Genomic DNA, 24,883 nt, shown 5'->3' on the forward strand with positions numbered 1-24,883 from the left:
CTGCAGCTCCAAGCTAAAAGTTATCACAGGCACTTGTAGATTGTTGCCGAATCGAAGTGCAGCTAGAGCGTTTGTTTAGTTTGCGAATCACTCACACACACATACACACACAAACACACACTTCATTCATACGTATTTCATTCATTTCACACATACAGACAACAGTTGCTCACGCACTCACGCGCTCGCTTTGCTTCATTCATAAATTCTTCATTCAGATTTCAGTTTGGCTCGCTCGCTCGCTCGCTTCGGTCTTCAGATCACGTGCGTGCTATCAACTTGGCCAGGCAGGCCAAGTGGGCAGCAGCTGGGACTTGTGCGCACACAGACTAAATTCGGGAAGCGAAAGGTGTGTGTGTGTGTGTGTGTGTGTGTGTGTGAGCTACCAACGCACATAAGACGTGCTACTTGCCACTTGCCGCACTCTCTTGGCCAGCCCAATTGTTGGACAGTTGATTGACCCGTTTCGCGCTGGCCAACAACTGTTAACACGTAATGTACTTATTTAGAGATTTACGAGAGTTTCAGTTGTCAACGCCCCTCAAAAAAAAAAACCCAACAAATCCCCAAACCCAAACCCAAACCCAAACAGTTTGTTGTATTCCCTCTCACGTCCAGTTAAGTTTTCCTGCTTAACGCGCTTCTGACATATTGGCCGCATAAATTGGATTGATCGTGCTCCAAATGCCAGCTGCATATCAATTTGTTTTTACTGTATAAAATATATATAAATTTTGACTCTGAAATATTTATGGGCAGCACCAGGAACTGTAAATAATGAGCAAGTGCTTGGGGAGTGGGGGTCAGACTTATAAGAATGTATTGAATTTTATGCTTATTTATTTTTAATATTTTGCAATACGCAAATTTTGTTTTCTATTTTGTTATAATTTTAAATTCAACTTAATTTTTGTGCGTTTGTAATTTTTTTATTTTATACAAATACTTTGTTAAAAAAAAAGCGCATAATTCATTCAATTCATTTCGATTTAGCTTTATAAATTTGATTTGTTTCGACTATCGTTCTATTGCTATTACTAATTATGCTTTTGATTATTACTAATTCTTTTTGATTTTATTTAATAAATTTATTGTTACTTTTGTTTTGTGGTTTTACTTGACTTAGAAACTTTTTTATATTTTTTTTTATCATTTATTGTAGTTTATATTTATATTTACTTGTAGTAATTTTGTTAAAATTTTTTGAAATTCTATTCCTGTTGTGCGTGCGCCTGCAACGTCTTTGAACTCTTGTGGCAACTTCATGGTCTGATTGCAACTGTAGCCTGACCTCGTTATACTTCTCTACGCCGCTTGTAGCCAAAGCAAAAGCAAAAACAAAAAGCAAAACATTGCAATCAGTCCGTAAATGGTTAATTAACAACAACGCATAACTCTCACCTGTTGTTGCTATTGTTGCAACAGCAGCAGCAGCAGCAGCAGCAACAGCATCTAATGCAACAATGCCAATTATGTCCAGTCAACAATCTCAAACTGTCTACGAGCTTAATCTGTTGTTTGCTTGCTGCTCTGATTTTGTGTGTGTGGCTGCTGCTGCAAGTTCTTGTTTGTTGTCATTTGATATTGCAACAATTGTGTCACACCTCTTGGCCAGCAGCAACAATTGAAGCTGCTGCTGCTGCTTCTCTCTTAACTCGTCCAATGTCATTTGTCATAGCTCTTGGCCTCGCGCATAACTTGAGAACCCCCAGCTCGGGTGCTCTCTCCCTTTATAAGGCCACATGCATAAGTCGCTCATGAGTAAAATGTCACGCCCAGTGCCTCATCCCAGCCATATATGCATGCCTGCCAGCCATAATTGCTGTAACACTAGCCCATATATCAAGTGTTTTATGCCCAGTTTAGTGCACAGCGCTCCACACTTTGCTCATTTAGCAGCGAGTGTCGGAAATTTGCAACAACATTTATCATTACTTAGTCTAATTAGTTGCTAACGCTTGCAGCTATGAATTATGAGTTTAGCTAACGGTTTGCACTGATTAGCAAACAGCTAACAGTCAAAAGACTTGCGTTGCGAACTTGAATTTCGCAGTCGAAGTTGATTTATTAAATGCTTGAAATTCAATTAATAACAAATTAATTCTTACAAGCATAGAAGTCAGTTTGCTGCAATTCTCACTTAAATTTCGATATTACTTTTCAATTTCCAATTCCAATTAAAAAAAAACTCAAAATAATTGAAAATACAAAACAAAATAAACTAATTTGTAATGTTTATATTTTTTAGCTTATTGCTTATAGCTAGTATTCATTATGACGCTCGCTTATGGCAGCGTTTACTGTAGATCAAACGCTGGAATGAAACTTTTAGCCAAAACGTTGGCCACATAGACAATTAACTTGGCTAATCGACAAATGCAGCATTATTTATTATCACAACGCGCTTCTACTGAAGTCTACCCGCCCTTCCCCCCACCCTTTCTCACTCTCTAGCTGTACAATTAATGCCTGGAGCCTGCCTTTGGTATTTGGCATTTCATAAATCGCATAAATCTTTGCTTTGCATATGGTTAATGACGTGGCATGTTTAGCGCAAAGGATTCACAGCTAACAGATTGAGTTTCTTGGAAATTTGCTGTCGGTGTTGCGCATAATCCTCCTACCCAGACCCAGACCCAGACTGTGATAAAGGCGACGGCATTAAGCCTGATTAGGTTCGCGCGCACTTCAAAAATATAAAAAAAAAAAATAACAGGGCAAGAAGTAAAGAAAGAAAGGCAGGCAAGCGCACAAAAGCCAAAGAAATACAAGTATATAAAAAAGAAGAAAAAAATAAACTGAAATATAAAGAAAAAACTCTACACAAAGTTGAAGAGCGGCCAAAGAAAACAAAAGTAAACCTGTACAAGTTCAAGGTCAAGTGCGGGTCTCTGTCTTTCACACAGATACAAACGCACACACATACAGTGAGCCAGAGCTATGGCTACAATGTTCAAAGTTGGAGATGCACAGCTGCGTTGCCAACAACAGCAACAACAACAACAACAACAATGAGAGCCACGCTCAAGTTAACAACAACAAAAAGCATCTTGAGTTGCCGCCTTGAAGCTGTTTGCTCGCTTGTGTCAGTTCTCGTTTATCTTTTGGCCAACGCTCGGCCACTTATGGTTATGCCTAATGAAAGCCACTCTCAAGCAGTTAGAAACAACAGCAACAACAACAACAACAACAACTCCTACTAAAAGCTGCATTTGCACGCTTGTCTACGCGCGCTCCAAAGTTGTTGCCACCCAGGCAGGCCAGGCCAGGCAGCTTGTCGATTATTTATCGCACGGATAACGCCGCAGTTCAAGATACAAATACAAATACAAATACAAAGCTACAGATACAAGTGCTCAGCTTCCAACGGCTCTTTGTCCATTTGTTTGTTATTGCGACTGCTCATTACGCAAAAAAAAATTCAACTAAAATAAATAAAAAGCAAATGAAATGAGAACCAGCAACATTAGTTAGCTTGGGCTACAACGAATTTGCAATACGCTAACTTAGAGGGTCAAATTAATTTGGTTTAAAATCGAAGCCGCATGCGAAAAGCGCGACTTACTTATATTAAGTATACGCCTATTCGAATTTAAAATTAAATTAATTTGATAAAGCAAATGAAATGCAAACTATTTGGTTTGAAATCGAAGTCGCAATCGAAATGCGAGACTTACGTATGTATATTATGTATTGTATTATTCGAATTTGATGAAAACTTAACTATTTCGAGCTCGAATTTGGCGAAAACGCCGCTGCTTGAATTACGCATATGCAAATTCGAGTTTGTAGAAAGTGTGTGCCCATTTTGAAATCGAATTTAGCTAAGAGCAAATACTAGCTGCACGAACTGTCGAAATCGAACTCGAATTTGTCGCAAGATTAGCAACTTGATTCGAACTGTGCATATGCGAATTCGAATTTAGCTTAAGAGCACAATCTATGGAATTCGCACTCGAATTTGTCGCAGGCTTAGTTTACTACATAAGGAACTTATCGATTTGAATTCGAATTCGCACATAAGCTTTGCATTTCGAATTCGAACTAATTGAAAGTTAGTGTGCGTATTAAAGCGACTTGAATTACGCATTTATGTGAACAAAGTTGTGTGTTTTGTTTCAAGTCTTTGGGGTTATGCGCTGTGACTTTTTTGGAGTCGCGCTCGCTCGTTTGTTCTGCTGCTGCTGAGGCACAACCCACACTCTTGTGTGTGGCACGACGACTGTGCGACTGTGCGACTGCGCAAATGAGTTGAATGCGAATGCGACACAGAGCCAGCGACTTGGACTTTGACTTGGTCTGGCATTTGGCATTCACAGCTTATTGTTGTTGTTAATGTTGTTGTTGTTGTCATTTAAAGTCTAATCAAAACATTTGAAGTTACTTAAGAAACCTACGCAGCTTAAGTTGCGTTTCTTGTTTCGAATTCTTAACTTGTTGCGCTGTCTGTACAAATACATATATATATATATATATATATATATATATATATATATAGCGGCTGACAAAAGTTTCTGCGACATTTTTGGGCCTCCCAAGCGCAAAAGAACTGCACAGTTATCAATATATATACATATATAGTCTATAGCATGACTCAGTTGCCGTTGCCGTTGCAGCTGCTAGCGCTGATGACTATAGCCAAGGTCGTCGTCCTGGGCCAAAACACTTAGCGCTGAGTCGTCGACAAATGAAATTGTCAAACTCATTTTGACGGCCAAACTCATAAAATGTTGCAACTTGCAACTGTGTGGCAGCTCCTTAGCCGGATCCTTTGTCTGCTGCAGTGGCGCCGCGTAGGCGAGTCGAGGCGTCTATTGATTTTCCCCATGCAGTGCATTTACCCTAAAATGTGCAGAGAGCGGGGAGAGAAAAGAATTCAAGTGACGACATTTATGGCCACACTAAATGGAATGGCGTTGACGCTTCACATTGGAGACGCGACTAACAATGGCGCTGCACATATGGAAATGCAGCACAGACAAGAGACACACACACACACACATAAATAATATATATGTATATATAGTCAAAGTGTATAGCATACATAAATATAAAAAAAGAAACTAAGCCGACATAAAGCAAACAAGTAAAAGTGTCAACGGAAATCAAATAAATGTACTTCGGATACCCTAACAACAATGTAAAAAGGGATTCAATAAAATGTCATTTATTTATAGCTGAGCATATGTGTGTGTGTGTGTGTGTGTATATATAATGTATGTGTGTATTTGTATATGTTAGAACAATAAGTTAACGTTCTATAGCTTCAGCCGCAGTTGTTGAGTTCGTTGAGCTCAAAGCATTTGAAATATGCTCTCTGTATTTTAAAGCAGCAAATATATAATAATAATATGAAATATTTTACGATACATATCAGATTTTGAATATTTCAATATTTATAGCTAATACTGCAATGGAACATTTGTTATTTATTTATTTATTTCAATTACAAATAGTTGCTGATTTAAGCACAAATTATTTTTTAACATTTTTTAAAATATACTACGCTTATTTTAATTGAATAAGATTGAAATTCAACAACTTTAACAGATAAATAAATCAGCGTATTTATATTTTGTTTAATATTATCAAATTTAAATTGAGCAATAAATATGAATATTTTGTTTGTATGCAAATTAAAAGTAAAACTGAAGAGTAACAAATTTATGATATAATTAAAATATAATATTAAATTATGCAGCAATGTGCAATACTTAAATTATTTTCTTCCATAATTTTGAAATATTAATTAATAATATTCATATTACACATAATGTTATGTATATTATTTTTTTTGTTGTTAGAAAATGCAAACAGAAAATTCATTTTTGTATAAATTTGTTGCTAACTTAATTATAGTATATTTTTAAAGCTAACAATATAAATATTACTAGCTTAGGCTATGAATTTGAATGCTGTTGAGTTAAGCAAATTAGTTAATATGCTCGCACTTAAGTAAGCGTATGCAGGAACAAGAAAAAAGAGCAACAGCCGCTTTAAAGCGCATAGAGAACGACGATGCATGCAACATGCGGCGGCGGCATTAGTTGTCTTTAACTGCCATGTGTGCGAGTGTGTGTGTGTGTGTGTGTTTGTGTGCGTGTATGCTAAGCTGTTGCATTGAAGTGCCTGTTGTTGCGCTGTTGGCTCAATGGCTAAATGGATAGATAATAACTTGTGAAAATAACTCTTGCACTTGACGATGGTCGTTGTTGCTTTTGTTGCTGCCTCTGCCACTCTCATGCCACACAGACAAAGTGATGTGCTGCATGCTTGTCGCAGTCGCTTTCATTGAATGTGTTGCATGCAGAGCCTCGACACTGAAATCTGAAATCTGACAGATGCGAAGTGCAACAAACGCTACGAATACGTGACGTCAATGCTCCACATGTGCCACACAAAGGGGCATGTGTGTGTGTGTGTGTGTGAATGGCAAAATGTCTCTGTTTAGTGTCTGTGGTGTGAAGTTTTCATGTGGCGCTGTCAATGCTTGCAACAAAATCGTTTTGATTGTTGCCACAAGCATCATTGAGCTCAAGTTGATAGCAATGCTGTCTGAACTGACTGTGGAGTGTAAGGGGAGGGGGTGAGGGTTCGGTTCGGTGCGGTTCGGTTCGGGTTAGTTAGTTGCATTTTGACATTGGGCATGTCAGCCCTTATGGCCCTTATATTGACCCAATATAAATGTTAATTGCACCCAAACCTGCCTCATTTATCAAACGGCAATTGTTAATTGACCAAGTCAAGTGCAGACAACCAGCAACAATAAATTGTGTGGTACTCCCAAATCAATAAATTGAAAGTGTTTATTGTTGTTCATGTTGCTGCACTTGCCACTTGCGGCTGTCATTAAGCAATGCCACACACACACACACACACTCGCACACACTTGTACACTTGATAACATTTTGTAGCACCGCTCTGACCCCACTACACTGAGCCCCACTTGTATATGCATACCACCAATTTGGTAAAGTGTAGTTATCGCCAACGTGTGATAATGAAAATTTCAAAGCGTCAGCAGCAACGTGCACAGCCGACAGCACAAGACGCTATAGCATAAATGAAAAAAAAATAGTTAGCAATACAATTAAATTATTGCGCACAGCTTTATAAAATCAAGCAAAATTCATTGATAAATTCATTGATAAAATTAACTTAAAATTCAGCACTTAATTATTACTGCGTAATTTTTATAGTAAAAATTATAAACATTACGCTGCCTGAGTTGAAAATTTGTTGAGCTTCTGTCGAAGCAGAAAACTTAAATTTTTTAGCAGAAATATTTAATATAATTATTCATATTTTAGCTTTAGCTTTGATGCACCCTTTAGACCCTTTGCGCACCTAATTTGTTACAGAGTCTGCATCAATAGTCATACTCGTAATAAAGAAAACGTGTTGAAAATATCATAAACAGCATGAGAAATGGTAAATTGAATTTTGTTCAAGAGTTTTGAAACCTGTCATTTCATTTTCATGCTGCAGCTGGCTTCAAAAAAATACAAAAATATTTCTTTTTGTTTATTAATTTTATATATTTAGCACGCTTGAACAGGAAACAGTTTACGTGCACAGCTTACGCTCCTTAGCTGCATAAAAATAAAAACAATTGCAAATGACGCGACAATTATTATTTTTTTTTTTTATTTATAATTGCAATTGCCAAATTTGTATAAATGGGCGGGCTGCTGGCCTTATATGCGACTCATACATAAAGTTTGCATATTTTTTAATTAAATACACTTTCGAAAAAAATACCGCTAATCACAGTTAATTAAAACGTAAAAAATAAATTTCAATTCGCAAGACTCAAGATTTTTATTTCTTTTGCTTTTCCGCACACAGCAGGTGATGCGTATTGGGCAATGGGGGGCGTGGCAGTCAGCCACATCGATCATTTGCGCTTACAGCAATCAATCGAACTAGTCACAACACTTGCATAAGCCCTAACTATAGACATATATATATATAATTTTTTGCATATGATTTCAACATTATACAAAACACTTGACTTGACTTTACTTTTTTTTTTCTGATTTTGAGGGCAGTCTCTTCGTTAGAGCGCGCTTTGTTTTGCTACAATTTCCAATCAAAAGTTGCACAAAACGAAATGACTTTAAATTTCATACATAAAAAACTTATCGAACTATTAGAGAGAGAGGGCGAGCAAGTGAGAGCGATAGAGAGAGCGTTCAATCACCCCGCTATCGACCATCAATGGCACTTAATTAAGCACAGCCATAGAGTACAGTTATAGATTGGCGGGGGCATATATTAATAGAGCGTTCGATTTCGACTTCAATTGCATTATAAATGCGTGAAACAGTTTGGCATTGGAACACACACACACACACGCTAGCACATGTTAGAGTATTGGCGCTTCGTTGCGTTTACATAATTAGCCACAGCTTGAGTCTGAGTTCAGTTTTTATTTTATTTGCTTGTTTTAATGCCCAAAAACTTGCGAGCTGCGATTTAAGTAAAGTGGCTAAAGTTGGAGCTTAATTAAGACCACGGCAGCGTCGTCGCCTGGGAAGTTACATAAATGGCAATAGCAATTTATATATATATATATACATATATATGTTTGTATATAAAAAACGAAACGCGATTGCATATGCGATTGCCTTAGCTTTGCTTATTAGGTTTTGGTTTTTCTTCTTTTTTTGTATTTTGGTGTATAAAATTTAATTGTTTGCAAAGTTACGCAAAAGTTCAGAAGGATTTGCTGCAGTAGATAGAGATGTGGAGTATTGGTGAAAATATAAAAAATATATGTAGCCTAGAGAAATGAAAATATATTATTGCTAAGAACTGAAATATTTATAGCATGGAAAAAATAAAAAAAATTAAGTACAGCTAAGAATTTATTTATTAGTAAGCATAAATAATAATAACAATAATAGAACAAAATTAGACTGTGGAGTTTTGAAATAAGAAAAGAATAAAATATAGCCAAGAATTTATTTATCAATAATAACAATAATAGAACAAAATTAGACTGTAGAGTTTTGAAAGACCGCAAGGAATTAACTTCTTAGCCTGCATAAAATTCTGTCTGTCTGTCTGTCAGCTGTTAAAAACGTTTTGGAATTGAAACGCTCGTTCCGCGCTCGCTTACAAAAGCTGACAGCTGCTGCGGGCTCAAGGTTATGGCTGGATTTATATAAGTTGCAATAACAGGAACGAACGTTGTCGTATTTGATAAATAGATAAGCGATAAGTTTTATGAGCTTCAATAGCCTTGGCAATTTGCTAGTTGCTGTTGCTGTTGCTGTTGTTGGGGGAATTTGCAATAAACCCGTATGCCAAAAAAAAGCCAGAAAAACAAAACTCAAAACCGCAATCACAATTTATTGTGGTTGCATTAATCTTTAGTCTGTGTGGCAGCCACCAGCAGCGGCAGCAGCAGCAGCCGCCGCCGCCAATCTGCTTTGTTGAAGTTCACACAGTTCAATTGAGCTTGCCGCTAATTAGCTGTAAACTTGCCGCAATATAGAAGAAGAGCTGCCAGCGTCTAGAGTGTGAAGCGAGGGTCGCTTGGTCGCTTGGTCAGTTGGTCAGCCAGCCAGCCCCAGGTCGCTTTCTTTTGCTCGCATAGCAGCTATTATTATTTATTTAGAGCTTGGCTTTGGCCACGAGTTACTTTTATGTTTTATTTATTGATTTTATTTGTATAATTTGTGCTGCTGGCGTTGCTGCTATTGTGGCTTTGTCTGCCATAATTATGTCAGTTGCAGTGGCGCAGAGTCATAAATTTGCGCCGTTCATTTGTTTTGTGAGAGGGTGGGGGGGGGAGCTAACAAGCGAGTTGGCCAAGCCAGACAGCCATTAACTGCAAATATATTTTATTTGGAATGTTGACTGTTTTAATGGCAAATGCAATATTGAAATTTAAGTTGGACTTTAAGTGTTTATGCAATGCATTAATTATAGCTTTAATTTGTTACTCGTTACAGCAGTTGCGACGAGAGAATGTAAACATGCTTAACACTTTACCATAAGTGCAAGCAAACGTACCAACGAGATCCCCAAAAACGAATTGACGAGTCGCCAATACAAAACAACGAGTTAAGCAAACAAAGCGTGTGCATTAAACTAACGAGTGAGCGAGAGCGAGTGCACCATGGCAATGCTTGAAGCGCGGCCTTACAGGCCATTCAAGTCCAGCGAGGAGTATCTGGAGGCAATGAAAGAGGATTTAGCCGAATGGCTGCACACACTTTATCCCGAGCTCAGCATCAATGCCGAGAACTTTATGGATCGCCTCGATACTGGCGTTGCACTCTGCAAGGTAAGTCTACAGACAATATATATACGTATATATATATATATATATTTTCATAAGCTGCTAAGGTGTATGCCGGCGTTTGTATAATGGATTTTTATGGCCTGCAGCTGTTTGTTGGGCAAGTTGCATAAACAAAGTCAAATATGGCATGAGGCCTGCTGCCTGGCACAGTTTTTCGGCAGGCAGATGATAAAGTTTCGTTTGTTCGGCTGTCTACTTTCTATACTGCAGCCCTGCCTACTCCCTCCCCCCGAAGCGAGTGTTAGCCATAAAACAAATTCACACATGCCACTGATTAGTTTGGGCGGCTATTTTAGTTTTCTATTTCTCTTCAGTTTCAGTTGCAGTTGCACAGTCCATTGATGTTTGTTTGCTTAGGTGTTAAAAGCACACGGCGATTTAGCGATTTACGTATTAGCCTCGTGCATTTTGGTTTTTATAGCTGCCACAGACGGACGGACGAACGGATGGACGGATGGACGGATGGACGGAAGCCTTTGCATGCTTCGCTGCTCCTGCGGCAAGTCATCAAAGCCTCTGTTCCTGTGCCACAAACACTTTCGTCATGCAACTTAAAGCTCCTTAACAGCCCACACTACACACAATTTGACCAGCACACCCCACCCCACCCCACCCCTTTCGCTAACGCCCACTTGCTGCCGCTTTGTATGCCTCTCAATTGAGGTTACTACCGTTCGTTGCGCCAGCTGAAGCATAAGGCAAGGCCCAAGGCAAAAAGGCAATGCGCACCTGACAACTTGCAACAAAACACACACAGACATGCACACTATGCAAATTCCTATATACATATATGTTATATGTCTGCAGTTTGCGCATTTTATGTAAAAACTATATAAAGGCAAAAATCTTTTTTTCAAACTGCCGTCTTAAGTGCCACGCTGCTTGCCTCGTACCCCAAACTCCAGCTCAAGTCTTTGGCTTAAATATTACAATTAAAAATGTGCAAACTTGCGCTTTAATTGATTTGCAATTTATTTGCATTTAATGAACATCTAAAGCTTCAGCAAGTGACAGCTGCATTTATTTAAATTGTTTCTATAAATGTTTTTATTTTTAACACACAAAATTTATTTATAGTTATAGCTTAAAATTATTTTTAAGTGCAGCCCATAATTTGCTTGAATTTTATTTAAGCATTGAAATCATTTTGGCAATATTGTAATGTTGCTGTCAAAATTGAAGCAAATTTTCAGTTATTTATTTATTTTTTATTATTTTGTGACACTTTGGCATTAAATATTTAAATTTTAGCAAATCAAATTGGCGTTTGCAAGCTAAAATTATTTAAAGTTTGTTTGAAAGCATTTTGGAAATATTGTAGCTATCAAAATTAAAGCAAATCTCAATTAGCAATAGTTAATTATTATTTTGTTTAAAAGTTTTGCTATTTTGTGACACTTTGGCATTCAATATTTAAATTTTAGCAATTAAAATTTGGCTTTTCAGCTTTAATTTATCAAAGGCAATGAGAAATATTTTATGCAAATTGAAAGCCAAAATTATTTAAAGTTAATTTCGTATATTGTTGCAATATGCGCTGCAGCTTGCAACAAATGCCATTATGCCACTTTTAATTACCGATGCGTTGCTTTTGCTTTTGCTTATGGTTTTGGTTTCGGTTACGTGGCGCATGCCACAAACCTCTGCCCCAATGTCAGTGTGTGTGTGTGTTGTTGTTGATTATGGAGCGCTGAGTGGTGCTGGCGCTGCCTGTGGCTACTGGCGCCATCGTCTGTTTTTGCAACGTGCAACAGAGCGGCAGGCGCAGCGCATAGCGAAGAGTGCAGCGCGTAGACAATTTGTCTTCGACTTTTGCAGTTGTTCGACTTGGCGTTCTAGGCGGACGGACGGACGGACGGACGGACGGACGGACAGGCAGCAAGGAAGACTGGAGTCGACACTCGTATCGGCAGCGGCATCATTGCCAACGGCAGCGTCTCCCGCTGTGTCTGTGTGTGTGTGTGTGTGTTGCATTGTTGTTGAAACATTGAAAGTAAAACAAAAACAACTTGTATAGCCATATAGTATATATATATAGATTTACCTCAATGTCTGACTGTCGTCTGCGAGTTGCAAGATAGCAATTGCCATTTGTGGCGGCTGCCACCCGCAAAACCCTTTGCTGTTGCATATGCGTGCAACATTATCATGCAACAAAATTCACTTTGATCTCTCGCTTGCTGCTTTAGGCTAGCTATATATGCATATATACTATACATATATATATATATATATATATATTTATACTTATATTGAAAGAACTTCAGATTGAAGGCAGCGCGAGCGAGACAACAACAGTTGCTGCCGGAAATGTCATAAGCATAAATTTAATTTTTGATAATTGTGTGTGTCGCGAAGCGTTAATGGCACTTTAATTGAAAACTCTGTCGCCGTGCAACTGCAACATGCAGCATGCGGCACACTCAGACAGCTAAAATAAAGCAACTTTGTTTCATGTCTTTATACGCCAAAAAATGAAAAATGAAAATGCATGTGCATTAATTATGCTTTATTTATGCGTGTGTGTGTGTGTGTGTGTGTGTGTGTTTGTCTCATTTGGTCAGTTCTGAGCGGACCAATTAGCCTGGCAGATCGTTAGTCTAACAACACACACACACACACACACACACACACACAATTAAAGCTAATTAATAGCATTACTATATGCAATGCATTGCTATTATTAAGCCATAGCCAGCTGCTATATAACGATTAGCAATAGTTTCTCTCTCTCTAACTTAATTATCGCAGACACTTTACTAAGCAATAATTATGCATCATTTGCAACAATTTGCTTGCATTTATTATAAATAATAGAAACCTAGTCATTGCTATAAGCTCATAAATTCATCGATTTTTATTATCATCAGCCGCACAGCTGTTTATCGCGCTATATAGACTGAGCTTAGCGTATGATAAAAACAATAAATTAATATAACATTTATTTATTACAGGGCTTGACTTTGCGCTGTAGCTGATATAACTAGAGTATGAGTGTATATTGCTGCATATATAGCAAAGAAATAAATTTTATGCATATTTTAATTTTCATGTGAATTATTACACTTAAATTATGTTTAAAATTTGTCAAGCTGCAGACTTCAGTTAGCAATGAATACTTTGCCATGGGCGTAGTCAGTATTTAATTAAAGGGGACCATGTTTTTTATGTTGCTGAAAATGAATTTAAAGTTTCGTCACAATTTGAAACAGTTACGCTTATTAAATTGTGCAATACGCAAAATGCACATAAATAAAGCATTGACATTGCCCCCCCACATATTACATTGAATATTTAGTAACAAATGTTGCTGCTGTTGTTTTTGTTGCTGCTGCTGCTGCTGCTGCTGCTGCTATTTGTAAGTCAATTTGCATCGTGACCAAACGACTCGACACTTCGTGAGCTCATCCAATTTTATAGTCCAACTTCTTAAGCCATTTGGCTGCTTAATTGCGACTCGCCTTCTGGTCAAAAGCAAGAGCTTACTACGACTTGGCTTTTTACCATATTATATGCATACCAAGTGCTAAGTGCCCATTGAAAGAGAGACAGAGAGAGCGCGTGAGCGAGAGGGAAAAGCCTGAACGTGCCGCTTCTTTCAAACTGATTGCAGATCGTTCAGTCATTCAACCAATGATATGATAATGTTAATGTTAATGCTCATGTTGCGTTGTGGGTGCGTTATATAGACACCATATGTATATGAGGGCATATTTAATGCATCCGTGTTAAGCCGCTACGTGTATATTAAAAAAAAAAAAAAAAAAGCGCATGCTTAAGTAGATCACACGGCATATTATCAATAAATTTTTATTGTACATTTTCTCTTTCGGAAAGTTGTTAATGTGTAAAAATGCAAATGTGTAGCGCACAATAGATTGAGCGATGTTTTCAAGGGAATTTTCGAGTTCGATAGTATCGATTGGAAAGCTTCAAAAACACAGAGCACGACTTAATGAAATATGCTAAACTAGCAATTGCATTTATTTGCTTTCATTGATAATTGTTTAGCATAGTTATCGATACTATCGATTGACAGCGCTGCATAAGTCTTAATGGAATTTCTTTGCAATATGTTTACTCAAATTTACAAATGTTCACTGGCATGCTCACTATATATATAATATATTGATATATGTATATTTGCCAGCCTATCTGGGTCAGCTATTGCAGCATTATGACAACTGTCAGTTGCAATCTATGTTTGCAGCACGTTTCGTTCCGTCGTTCCGTCGTTCCGTCGTTCCGCCTTTAGTACATGATATTTTTGTTGTATTTATTTGTTGGTTGGCCGACTGCAACAGATTGATTTAGTTATTGCCAAAAGCAAATGGAAATGAATCAAATTCATTAGTGCCAATTTATTGTTTGGCATTAGTTTTTGTTGTTGTTTCATATCAAATATCTTGGCATCTGTGCAAGGTTTATATCTGTCTGCGTGTGTGTGTGTGTGAATATCTGGTTCAATCTACCGAATTGTGTGGCATGCAGCAATCGAGTTGCAACTTGTGTCGCTCAGGTCTCATTTCTCTCGCTGGTCAGTTGGCCGGCCAATTGGCAATATTTGCAGCTGAGCTTGCCAACACCAGCACCACCAGCACCCTAGCCTAGCTGCCCCTTGCCACAGCTGGGGGCGTTGGCTGAGGCGTGTCTAATCCGATTTTGACTTTATTAACGGTGCAATTTGTACGACACTGTGCCACGAAATAAAAACTGCAGGTGCTGGCAAATGTTGCCGACTAGCTGTATACGCTGCCACAGCGAATTGCGACTTGCCACAAGAGTTTGCACAGCATGCCACTGCGGCATATTGGCAGTGCAATTTCATTATTTATGCCAAAACAGCACGTCAAGCAGTGGAGCGGTGGGGGGGTAAGCAACAAATTGTATGCTAATCGCTTGACCCAGGCCAACAGGCAACAGCGGGCGGTGGCCAAGCTTTAACTGCCCGCCAAGCTGCAACTACCAACTGGCAACTGGCAACAAGCTGTGGCAGCTGTAGCTGTAGCTTTGGGGTCGCCAACGCCAACTCTTTATGGATTGCTTGGCGTTGTCTGATTTATGGAGTGTTGCTGACTAATTTGAACTCCGGCGTGTTAAAGTTCTTGTAACTGCTTGCCACCGTGCCACCAACAGCAGCAACAGCAGCAACAACAACAACAACAGCGTGTAATTGTAATTGAAATTGTAATTGGTTTTTGTCGCTGCATTATTGAGTTGCCGCATGCAGCAGCTAAAATTAGACTACAACAAACGCAACAGTCCCCCCAACTTGGGGATTAGCTGCTAAATTTAGCAGCGCATCGAAAATAGAAATCAAAGTGCAACAAGGCAGGAGGCAGGCAGCCAAAGGTTATGCGCTCCCCCACCTACATACAGAACTGGCAACAGTTTTGATTTTGACGCATGCGTCACATGTGTGGCAATCGCCAAGTCGTGCGTGCGTGCGGCTGCCACAAAAGGAAGTCCAAAGCAAAGCAGCGCACACTCTCGCCTACGAAAACTGCAGCAACTCAACTATTGCTTGTAATTGCAATTGCAATTGTTTATTGCTGTTGCTGTTGTTGTTGCTGCTGCTGCTGTTGCCTTTGTTTGGAGTGTAGCATGAATCATTTTGGGCAACAATTAAAGCCGACAAGCTTCAAGTCCAAGTTGTGACAATTATTGGCATTAAGCCTTATACGCAAATCGTTTAAAGCGCCAATAGCAGGGTCACACTGTCAATAAAACAGTGTGTACACACCAGCAGCAAGAAGAAGAGCTATTTGCTTTCACTGCCTTTGAAATTCCGCTCATCGCCATTCGCCAACTTTTGACGTCGACTGTGACTTCAACTTCAAAGCCAAGGCCGCTACAATTCCCACGCAATTTGGATGCGTTGATGAACTGCCCGACGCAGCAGCAGCAGCAGCAGATGTCAGCAACTTGTGGCATGCCACAAGTCCATGCACCATCCACTGCTTAGCCAAATGTGCACACAATAATAAATAGTCAACAATTCAAACAAGAGTTGGCTTAGTTTTGCATTGTGAATTGCAAAGCCAAATATGAAAAGCGCAAATACATTGACGTTTACATGTGAATGTCTGTGTGTGTGGGTTTGCCATTGTCGTGTCAACGTTGCGCTCGCAGGCCCGTTGTCAACTTATTTTTTATAGTTCGCAAGCGCATCACGTTTGTTAATTAAAATTAATATTTACATATGTATGCTCGTATTTACACACACACACACATACACACATACATAGGCAGGCAGACAGTGTGTGCCTAAAAATGGACAAATAGTCAAGGCACGGTCAGCAAATTTGAGCCGCACGATTCCCACAGTTAAAAAAGATCAGCCTGAAGATCAAACAAAAGATTTTTGCAAAGCCAACAAAAGCAGCAACAACAACAAACTTTAACTAATTAGTATGTATGTATGTAGTATTTACAGCAAAATGTCGCATTCTATGGAATTGAAATTGGCTTGGCTCGCGTCTCTTTCTAACTTACACGCGCTCTAATTTGGAGCGCGTCTAAATTCAAGTTTATAACTAAATATGCGCCTTAGTTATGTTCCTATGTGTGTGTGTGTGTGTGTGTGTGTGTTGGGTGGAAAGGGGCAGGGTTTGGAAGCCGACACGGGGCGATTGGCCTCGATTGCGTTTTGCGTTTGCCACATTTTTAACAACTTCACCCACATTCAAAATTCGTTTTGGCTTTGGCTTTTCGAATATAACAACAACGACAAAAACAAAACCAGTTCATTTTAGCTTAGTTTTTGGCATCAGCTTTGTCTTGTTAGAGTCTTGTTTGTGTGTGTGTGTGTGTGTGTGTTTGTTGGCCAAGTTATTGTTGGCTTAATGAGTTGGAAAGCCCAGCAACGTGCTATTTATAAGCCAATTCTAAAAGCAAATTGTTTTACGCTTGCATTCTACTAACAAATTATCTGCGATTAATTAAGCATAATGAAACCGACATGCCAAAGAACTTAAGTGTGTGCTATACCCATATATAATTGCATAGATTATTGCTTGACTCGATTCGAAAGACGCAAGTACAGTGCGGCTTGGTTTGCTGAGTTTCTAGCGATAAAGCTAAAAAAAGTCTAAAATAGCAAAGTTGTAAATTTAATTACAATTTTTCTTTTATAAACTTCTCACTTCTTTGACAGCTTGTTAAAATTTATTAAATATATGGGCAAGCGTTTTACATTTTACGCTATAGCAAAAATCTTGCTTTAAAGCTCTTTATTCTAACCTATGTATAGCAGCTTCACTGTAGCAAATGCCCACACAGGCATCAATGAGCGATCAACTTAATTCCATCAGATCACAACGTAGCGTAGCGTAGCGTCGAGATCTTAGACCCCATGGTCGTTTCCCACAAGCACCGGCCACCAACCACCACCACCAACACCTCAAACTCTAGCTCAAAGTTAAAGTCAAGCTTAAAGTTAGTTAAAGAGCAAGCGGGAGAGCAATAAACTTTTGGCAAACAAAACGCCTTCTACGGCATTATGGAAATACCGTTAACAATCGCACAACGCGCAAGATCAAAAGGCCCCCGAGCAGGTGACCGATCAATCTATAGAGATCTGTAGTTGTTGTTGTTGTTGTTGTCTGTGTTCTGTGCAATTATCATTTGCCAAGCGATCTATCATTGCCGAATGGGCAAAGACACACATAGCTCCCCCCACACATACACACACAGCCATAGGAAGTTGTCCATGAGAACCTTGAACTCCAATCCAAACACACGAACAGCAACAGCAACAACATAAAGACAGCTAACTAAATTCGTTGATGACGACAATGTCGACACGGCTTTGAAATATGATTTTTGAATGCTTATACCGTGGACAGTTTGTATAATTTTGATTGAGGTGAATATGAATAGCAACAACAACAACAATAATAATATCAAAGAAAACGTCGCGTCGTGCTTTGTTGGCCATGCTAGGTGTTAGCCGTTATGGCCAATCTGACAATACGGTTATCCGGCAATCTGACAATCGGTGGCAGTCCACTCCATTGGACGCCAAAAAACAAAAATCATAAAGCCCCAACCACTCTGCTCAGTTCAACGCAATGCGACTTTTGGTTCCACACCCAGTCTCAGTGCCAGTTGCGAAAAGGCAGCGGCGAATTTGAAGAGTTAGCAGCAGCCATTGGGGTATGCTAGAGTTCAAAGCAGCGTTTGTAACAGATATGCCAAAAACAAAAGTGCCAGAACAGTTAATAATCGGAAATTTTTAGACCAACAGCATGATTTCTAAAAGATATATACATAGGTACTCACTTTTATGTTATTAAAATGCATTTGCTTGTATTAGATTTATGCATATTTGGTTATAAAGTGTATATGCCAGTCGAGCAGCTTTAATTTGTCGTTTACTTATTTTTTAGTTTAATTTTGTTTGACGACAAATCCGCTTAGGCGGCGTACAACTCAACAAAAACCAATTGATTGTCCAGTCAACCGCCTCCGCCCCCTTTGGCCACACTTCAACAAGAGTAACCCCTGCGCCCCCTTTTGGTGACTGCCACTGCTCGACTTACATGTTAACATGGCATGTTAGGGAATTTATGCGGCGCTGCCAGCAGCAGCAGCAATTGTCTAGATATATATATGTACATATAACACAACCGTTAGTTGATTTTTGATTGTGTTTTTTTTTTAGTTTCTTTATGTTTTTTGCGCTACCAATTTTTTCGCAATGTCATTTTTTCTGCTAACTTTAAATTTCGACTTTGATTTAATGTGCTTTTATTTATATTTATATGCGGAAGCAAAAAGCTAAATGTTACGGTATTATGTGCATGTGTGTGTGTGTGTGTGTTTTTGCAATTGCCTTTTACCTAATGTTATTAACGCCATATTGACACACATTTTGGACGGGGCTCAAAAGAAAATCTAAGCTAATTACGTGACAACAGCAGCGCCGCCTCAAAAAAAAAAAAAACAAACAAGCAACAGCAACAACAACAACGTTGCAAGCATGATGTGTCTGCTTATATCGAGCGCTGCTTGCAACGTCTTCGTTCGCTTCCTTAACGGCTTTCGCTCTCTACTATTTACCTGCAACATGCGTCACGTACTACTTGCTTGCCCCACAGCCCTAGAAGCAGCAGCAGCAGCAGCAAATGCAGAGGCATGGCAATCAGTTGACAGACATCAGAGCACACAACACACACACACACACAGCATGAAGCTTATGCATGCAGCTGCCACAAGTGGTGGCACACATTTTAGCGAGTAGAAGCAGCAGCAGTAAGTTGCTTTACTGCTGGGTGGGGTAAGCACGCCTCAAAGTCATGCTAATCGCTTTGACACTTGACACTTGCTGCATGCAACGTCTTGAACTCTGCCTGCCTGACTGCAACACAAACAGCAAAGAGGTTAATTAACTTGCCAAACAAATTTTGTGTGTTCATATAATTACATCCAGGCTCATACAAACTACTTTAGAAATCAACAGCAAATCTTAAGTATTTGCCTCAATTACGGTTCGAATAGCATATTCAGCTGTTCATTCAGTTCGGCTTCAAGCAAATGCTCCCGTATCAGCTCATCGTCCGACTCTGCGTTCGGCGTTTCAATCTGCATATCGGAATCGGTGCCTGCGTCAGTATCGGACGTGCCAGATCTCGAGCTCGAGCTTGGCCCTGAGCTGGCGCCCAAATTGAAGCCGAGTAGTTCTAAGCTCGAACCCATGTCCAAGCCCGAATCCGAGCTGTTTGGCACTGCCGCTTGTTCGGCTCCTGGCAGATTAACCGACACATACTCCTCCAGCTCGCTGATGTTGTTCAGCTCGAGCTGCACATCCACCAGCTGCTGCTGCACTGCCATCAACAGTGTGCTGGCGCCAGGCATATTGATGCAACGCTTGGCGAACACCGCATGCTCGCGCAGCACCGCCTGACGTTGTATTATGGACTGCAGCTTGGGGCTGGGGAGCAGGGGCAAGCTGTCTAGGTCCAGCTCCGGATAGAAACTCTGCCACTTCTTTCTGCCCTGCTCCGCCAGCAGTATTTCTTCCTCCTCCAACAGCTCCAGCTCAATTTCGGGATCCAAGGCGTGCTCCCACTTAGTTTCAGCTGCTCCATTCACATACATAGCTGTCAGCTGCGCAATCTCAACTAGAGCAGCAGTCGTAGCATCGCTCAATGCCATTTCGATTTGTATGATGAGCGCCGCGCGCTCAGTTTGCAAATTCATAAGCTTCTCGTGCAGCTCCTGTGCCTCAAGGCTGGTACTGGGCAGCTCCAAGCGTAGATGTGTCTCGATCAGCAGTTGCTTCAGCTCCACCACTCGATTGCGCCATGCTGCATACTCCGCCATGCGATCCGCATCCATGTACGGACGTTGAAAATTGTTGCTGTTGACAGTCAGTGGAGTGACGGACATGGCTTGTATGTCATAGGAGCTGCCGTTGCCCACACGTCCTAATTTGTTGGCCACCTGCCCGGTATGAGTGGACGCCTTGCGCTTTAGCCCCAGCCCTACTGGCATATTGAGCTTGGCGTCTGGTTGATCGCCCGTTGCCCAACGCGCAGGCTGAGAGTCCATATTGGGCATCATCTTGCCGGTCGACTCATCTACATACCATATATAGTTGTTGCAAAGCTCCTGCACTACCGCTGCATCAAAGTTAAAGCAAAATACAACCAGAATGCAGGCAACGCCACTGTCAAGACTACTCACGTGCCTGCTCATCCTCCTCCACCACATCCATATCCACGTTGCTATTATCAGCACTCATTATGACTTTTAAGTTGTTCCGTTTTTCTTTTTTTTTCAACAAATTGGCAAATCACTGAAAATGACAGTGCCAGCTGCTGAGAATATTTTCGGAAAGGACCGTTTTTGGCGACGCTTAAAATTGATATCGATAATGCTGCTGCTGCTGACTATCGAACGCATAGAGCTGCGTAGTTAGCTTAAGCACCAAAATCAGTGTTGCAAATGTTCTGTGTGGCGTTTTTGAGAAAGAAGTCCAATAGTTCAGTGTATGTGTGTGCGTGTGTGTATAATATATAAATGCATATAAAATATATGTTTCAAATGGCAGCAACTACTAAGCCATCAATTTCATACATAATCAGTTTCAAATGCCTGTCACAAGGCCGTAAATGCCCGAATCGTGGGTAGCGCATCACAAATTCATAAACAACTGCATTTATTGCCCTGAGGGGGGTCAGCGGGGGCAACAGCGAAGCGCCAGAGACCAGAGCATCGTGCAATGTGCCAATGTGGGCGTTGCTTGTGTCTTGACTGACGTTCAAATGATAAGCTGCAGCTTCAGCTGCTCCCAAGTTGAATTCCTAATACTCTACCACATGTAAGCTACAAAAATATGCAAATATACTCTCCAGTCGCGAGTATAATTCACATTGTATTGTTGCTGCATATAGAAAATATAATTAATTTAGTGCGGCTGATGCAATTATTGTGCTGGGCCACGCCCACTTGCATTATGGTCAGCTGACGTCTGACAGCAGCGTTAAATGCTGCCCTTGTTTGGGCCTAGAGCACCAGATACGGCTACGTATCCGATAATAAACACCAAATAAAGCGCTTTGTATGCAGCTTGTGAAGATAACCATAAAATGCAAATCAAGGCGACAAAATATTGATATTGAAATGGTTTAAAATATTAAATGCATATGCAATGAGTGTAGAAATGGAAATCGAAAATAGAAATGGAAATGCGTGACACACGCTCGAAATGTTTGTCGTGACCTAACCTCAAATACACATTTTTGCAAATGGCCGCCTTGCAGCCTACAGCTGGAGTAAGTTGCAAAGTTTAACAATTTGTATAGCGAAATATTTAAAATATGCGTATGCACCGCTATCTATAGTTTGTCAAATTTGTCTTTTGTAATGTGAAGAAGTGTGTCAGCTGCCCCCCCGCGCCCCTTGCCGCTTTACTTTTTAGTGCAAATGACTGATGACTGACGAGTGTGTCTTACTTTTGATTGTCAAAGTGTGTGTGTGTGTGTGTGTCAATTAATTATGCATAACATTGCGGCGCCATCATCAACATTCGCAGCTTCCTCGTTGCTGCCTCGTTGCATGCTCCTTGCCTGGCCCTAGATGTCCAATCAGTTGAGGTGTCGGCCGCCGCTTCTGTCTCACCGGCGCGGCGGCGGCAGCAGCAGTCAAGAAGAGTAGCGCGTTGTGGCTCGTCAGCCTAAAAATGCCGCGCTAAATTCTTGAGACGCTTAAAAATAAACTTTTTCTAGATTTTTGTCGCGCTTTAGAATAAGCTAAAATATTTTTGACTTACGCGCGACGTTGCAGCAGCGTTCGCGTTGCATGCTTTTGCCTTTTGGTTGCACTGTTGTTGTCTAATTTATTGTTGTTGCGCTCTTTAATTTGTTTTCAGCACGCAAATTATGTGCGGCAAGCGGCCGAGGACTATTTGGCCCGGCGACAGGCGCGCAACAAATCAATGACACGCTCGATGACTTCCGGCTTGGCCGGCCCCATATTGGCCCTAGGGAATATACACTATCTGCCGGCGGCAAAGAGCGGCACCTTCTTTGCCCGCGACAATGTCTCCAACTTTATAACCTGGTGCAGGTGAGTACAGCGCTCAATAAGAGGGGGGGCGGGGCAGAGCAAGATCAATCAAAGCATACTCTCTCTCTCTCTCTCTCTCTGGGGAGAACTTTGCGGTGTCCTGTTCTGTCCCTCTCACGAATCGAACAAGCATTGCATAGCATTGGTTCACCTATCAGTGACAAGCGATCGATCAAGCAAATGAAAAATGATCAAAGATCGTAGCTCATAGATTGATTGACTACGAGACAGACTTGAGAGATGCACACACAGAGATTGAAACTGATTTGTCATTGCAGAAAGAGCCTTAAGATAATCGAGTGCCTGCTGTTCGAAACGGACGACCTGATCATGCGGAAGAATGAGAAGCATGTGATCCTCTGCCTGTTGGAGGTTGCCAGACGCGGCGCCAAGTTCGGTAAGCCATACGCTGAAAAACTGAAGACTGAAATCGAAACTTAATGGCGATGGCGCTGAAACTAATCTTAACTAATCTGATTTGAATTGAATTGCAGGCATGTTGGCACCCATGCTGGTGCAAATGGAGCGTCAAATCGATCGCGAAATTGCCGCCGACAACAAGGCAAATGGCGTTGGCATCGGCTGCGGCACACAGACCAGCAACGGGCTCTCCGACAGCGGCACCCAAACGGAGGCGATTGCCGTGGGCGTTGGCAGCGAGTGTGTGGCCAGCGAAGCGGATCTCTATGACAGCGATACGGAGAACGAGGACGACAGCGATGAGAATCCCATGCTCATGTACGGACCACAGCCCCAGATCATAACCAACGATCTAAAGAGTCTCGATGAAATGGTAAGTGAGACCCTTCCAACATCCATTTGTCTCTGTTTGTTTCTTTGTTTGTGTGTCCGTCCCAATGTTTTCTCTTTTTTGTTGTATGTCTAAGCGAACCTCACGATCTTTTTTTTTTATATTTATTTGTTGTAGTTGCTGCTGCTGTTGTTGTTGTATTCATAGCTACTTTTCTCATATCCATTTTTAGCCATGGCTAAGTTTCCAGTTTCAAACTTGGGCAAAACAAATCAAAAGCAAGCAACAACAGCAACAACAACTGCAACAATCAAACAAAAGAAGTAGAAAAAACTAACTATGTATAAAAATAACCAACGACAAATGCTTTGGATAATTGCTTAGACGATTTTATGTCAAGTTTGACTAAAAACGGATATAATATTAACCAATAGTATGCTATGCTTGGCTTCCACAGTCACAGCCACAGCCACAGTCATAAACATAAGTATATACATATGTATATATGAGAAGCGATCATTATATTATGGCTAAGTAAGGCCATCAAATTGTTTGCGAATCACGATCATTAGCTCAACGTAATGAACAGTTTAACAAAAGAAATTTCTAAAAAAGGAAATGTTTAAAATTAATTATTACGCGGCCTGTCAAACATATTAAACACTCGTGCACAAAAGTAATTTGACAAACGAGTAAAATATTTGAGAAAGTTGTATAAGAACTGTTAGCATCTGTTCTAATAAGAAAGGTATTTGATTATCAATGAACGATTGCTATAAATGTATAAATGTAAATTCTTAGTAGTTAAACGTTAAAATGTTCAGCTACTGACAATGCGACTTAATCTTCCCAAACTTTGCCCATTGCATATTCATCAAGTAACTCCAAGCTCCGCTGCTCGTGCGAATTTAATATCTTGTAACCATCTCTGTCGATTGCTATTGCTGTTGGGTTGGTTGGTTGAATGAATGAATACCCAACGCTTATGTCACGAGCTCATCATATTGTAAATTAATTTGACAAGATGTTCGAGGCGTTCCGTCCGATGCCCAGTGGCGCCAGATGTGCCAACAACAATTACAACAATCGCAATTGCCAATGTAATTGCAAGTGTGACTGCAAGCAGCGATTGCGCGACGACAACAACAGACAACAACAAACAATCGACAAGCGACAACAGCAACAACGAACGAGACAACAGCCAGCGCCCAAGGATGGAGGAGCAGCAGTCCAGTCCAGCCAGG

General features: G+C 40.3%; 2 protein-coding genes across 5 annotated transcripts in view; one reads left to right on the forward strand and one right to left on the reverse strand.

Annotated features, from left to right (window-relative positions):
• The window catches only part of LOC108605417 (GAS2-like protein pickled eggs), a 50,260-nt gene that overhangs the window by 17,541 nt on the left and 7,836 nt on the right, over positions 1-24,883 (forward strand). For 2 of the 4 annotated variants that reach the window (XM_017995087.2, XM_017995088.2), the window contains exons 3-6: positions 9,963-10,297; positions 22,692-22,888; positions 23,167-23,285; positions 23,383-23,681. In XM_017995087.2, coding sequence (XP_017850576.1) covers positions 10,130-10,297; positions 22,692-22,888; positions 23,167-23,285; positions 23,383-23,681 — 783 coding nt within the window. In that variant the 5' untranslated portion in view covers positions 9,963-10,129. The remainder of the gene's footprint in view (positions 1-9,962; positions 10,298-22,691; positions 22,889-23,166; positions 23,286-23,382; positions 23,682-24,883) is intronic. The other 2 variants (XM_017995089.2, XM_017995090.2) reach the window with 1 other exon arrangement.
• LOC108605432 (maker340) lies at positions 19,716-21,342 on the reverse strand. The gene is made up of 2 exons (XM_017995112.2): positions 21,005-21,342; positions 19,716-20,940 (listed from the first exon to the last, which is right to left on the reverse strand). Exons 1-2 carry the CDS (start codon positions 21,060-21,062, stop codon positions 19,802-19,804), a joined length of 1,197 nt encoding a protein of 398 aa, XP_017850601.1. The 5' UTR covers positions 21,063-21,342; the 3' UTR covers positions 19,716-19,801.

This window comes from Drosophila busckii, chromosome X (assembly GCF_011750605.1).
Source record: "Drosophila busckii strain San Diego stock center, stock number 13000-0081.31 chromosome X, ASM1175060v1, whole genome shotgun sequence".
In the NCBI taxonomy this organism is placed as follows: domain Eukaryota; kingdom Metazoa; phylum Arthropoda; class Insecta; order Diptera; family Drosophilidae; genus Drosophila; species Drosophila busckii.

Excerpts from the sequence above, each read along its gene's own strand:
- LOC108605432 (XM_017995112.2), bottom strand. The coding sequence starts at position 21,062 with ATGAGTGCTGATAATAGCAACGTGGATATGGATGTGGTGGAGGAGGAT. Across the intron at positions 20,941-21,004 it reads GGAGGAGGATGAGCAGGCAC|CGGTAGTGCAGGAGCTTTGC; the intron begins GTGAGTAGTCTT and ends ACTTTGATGCAG.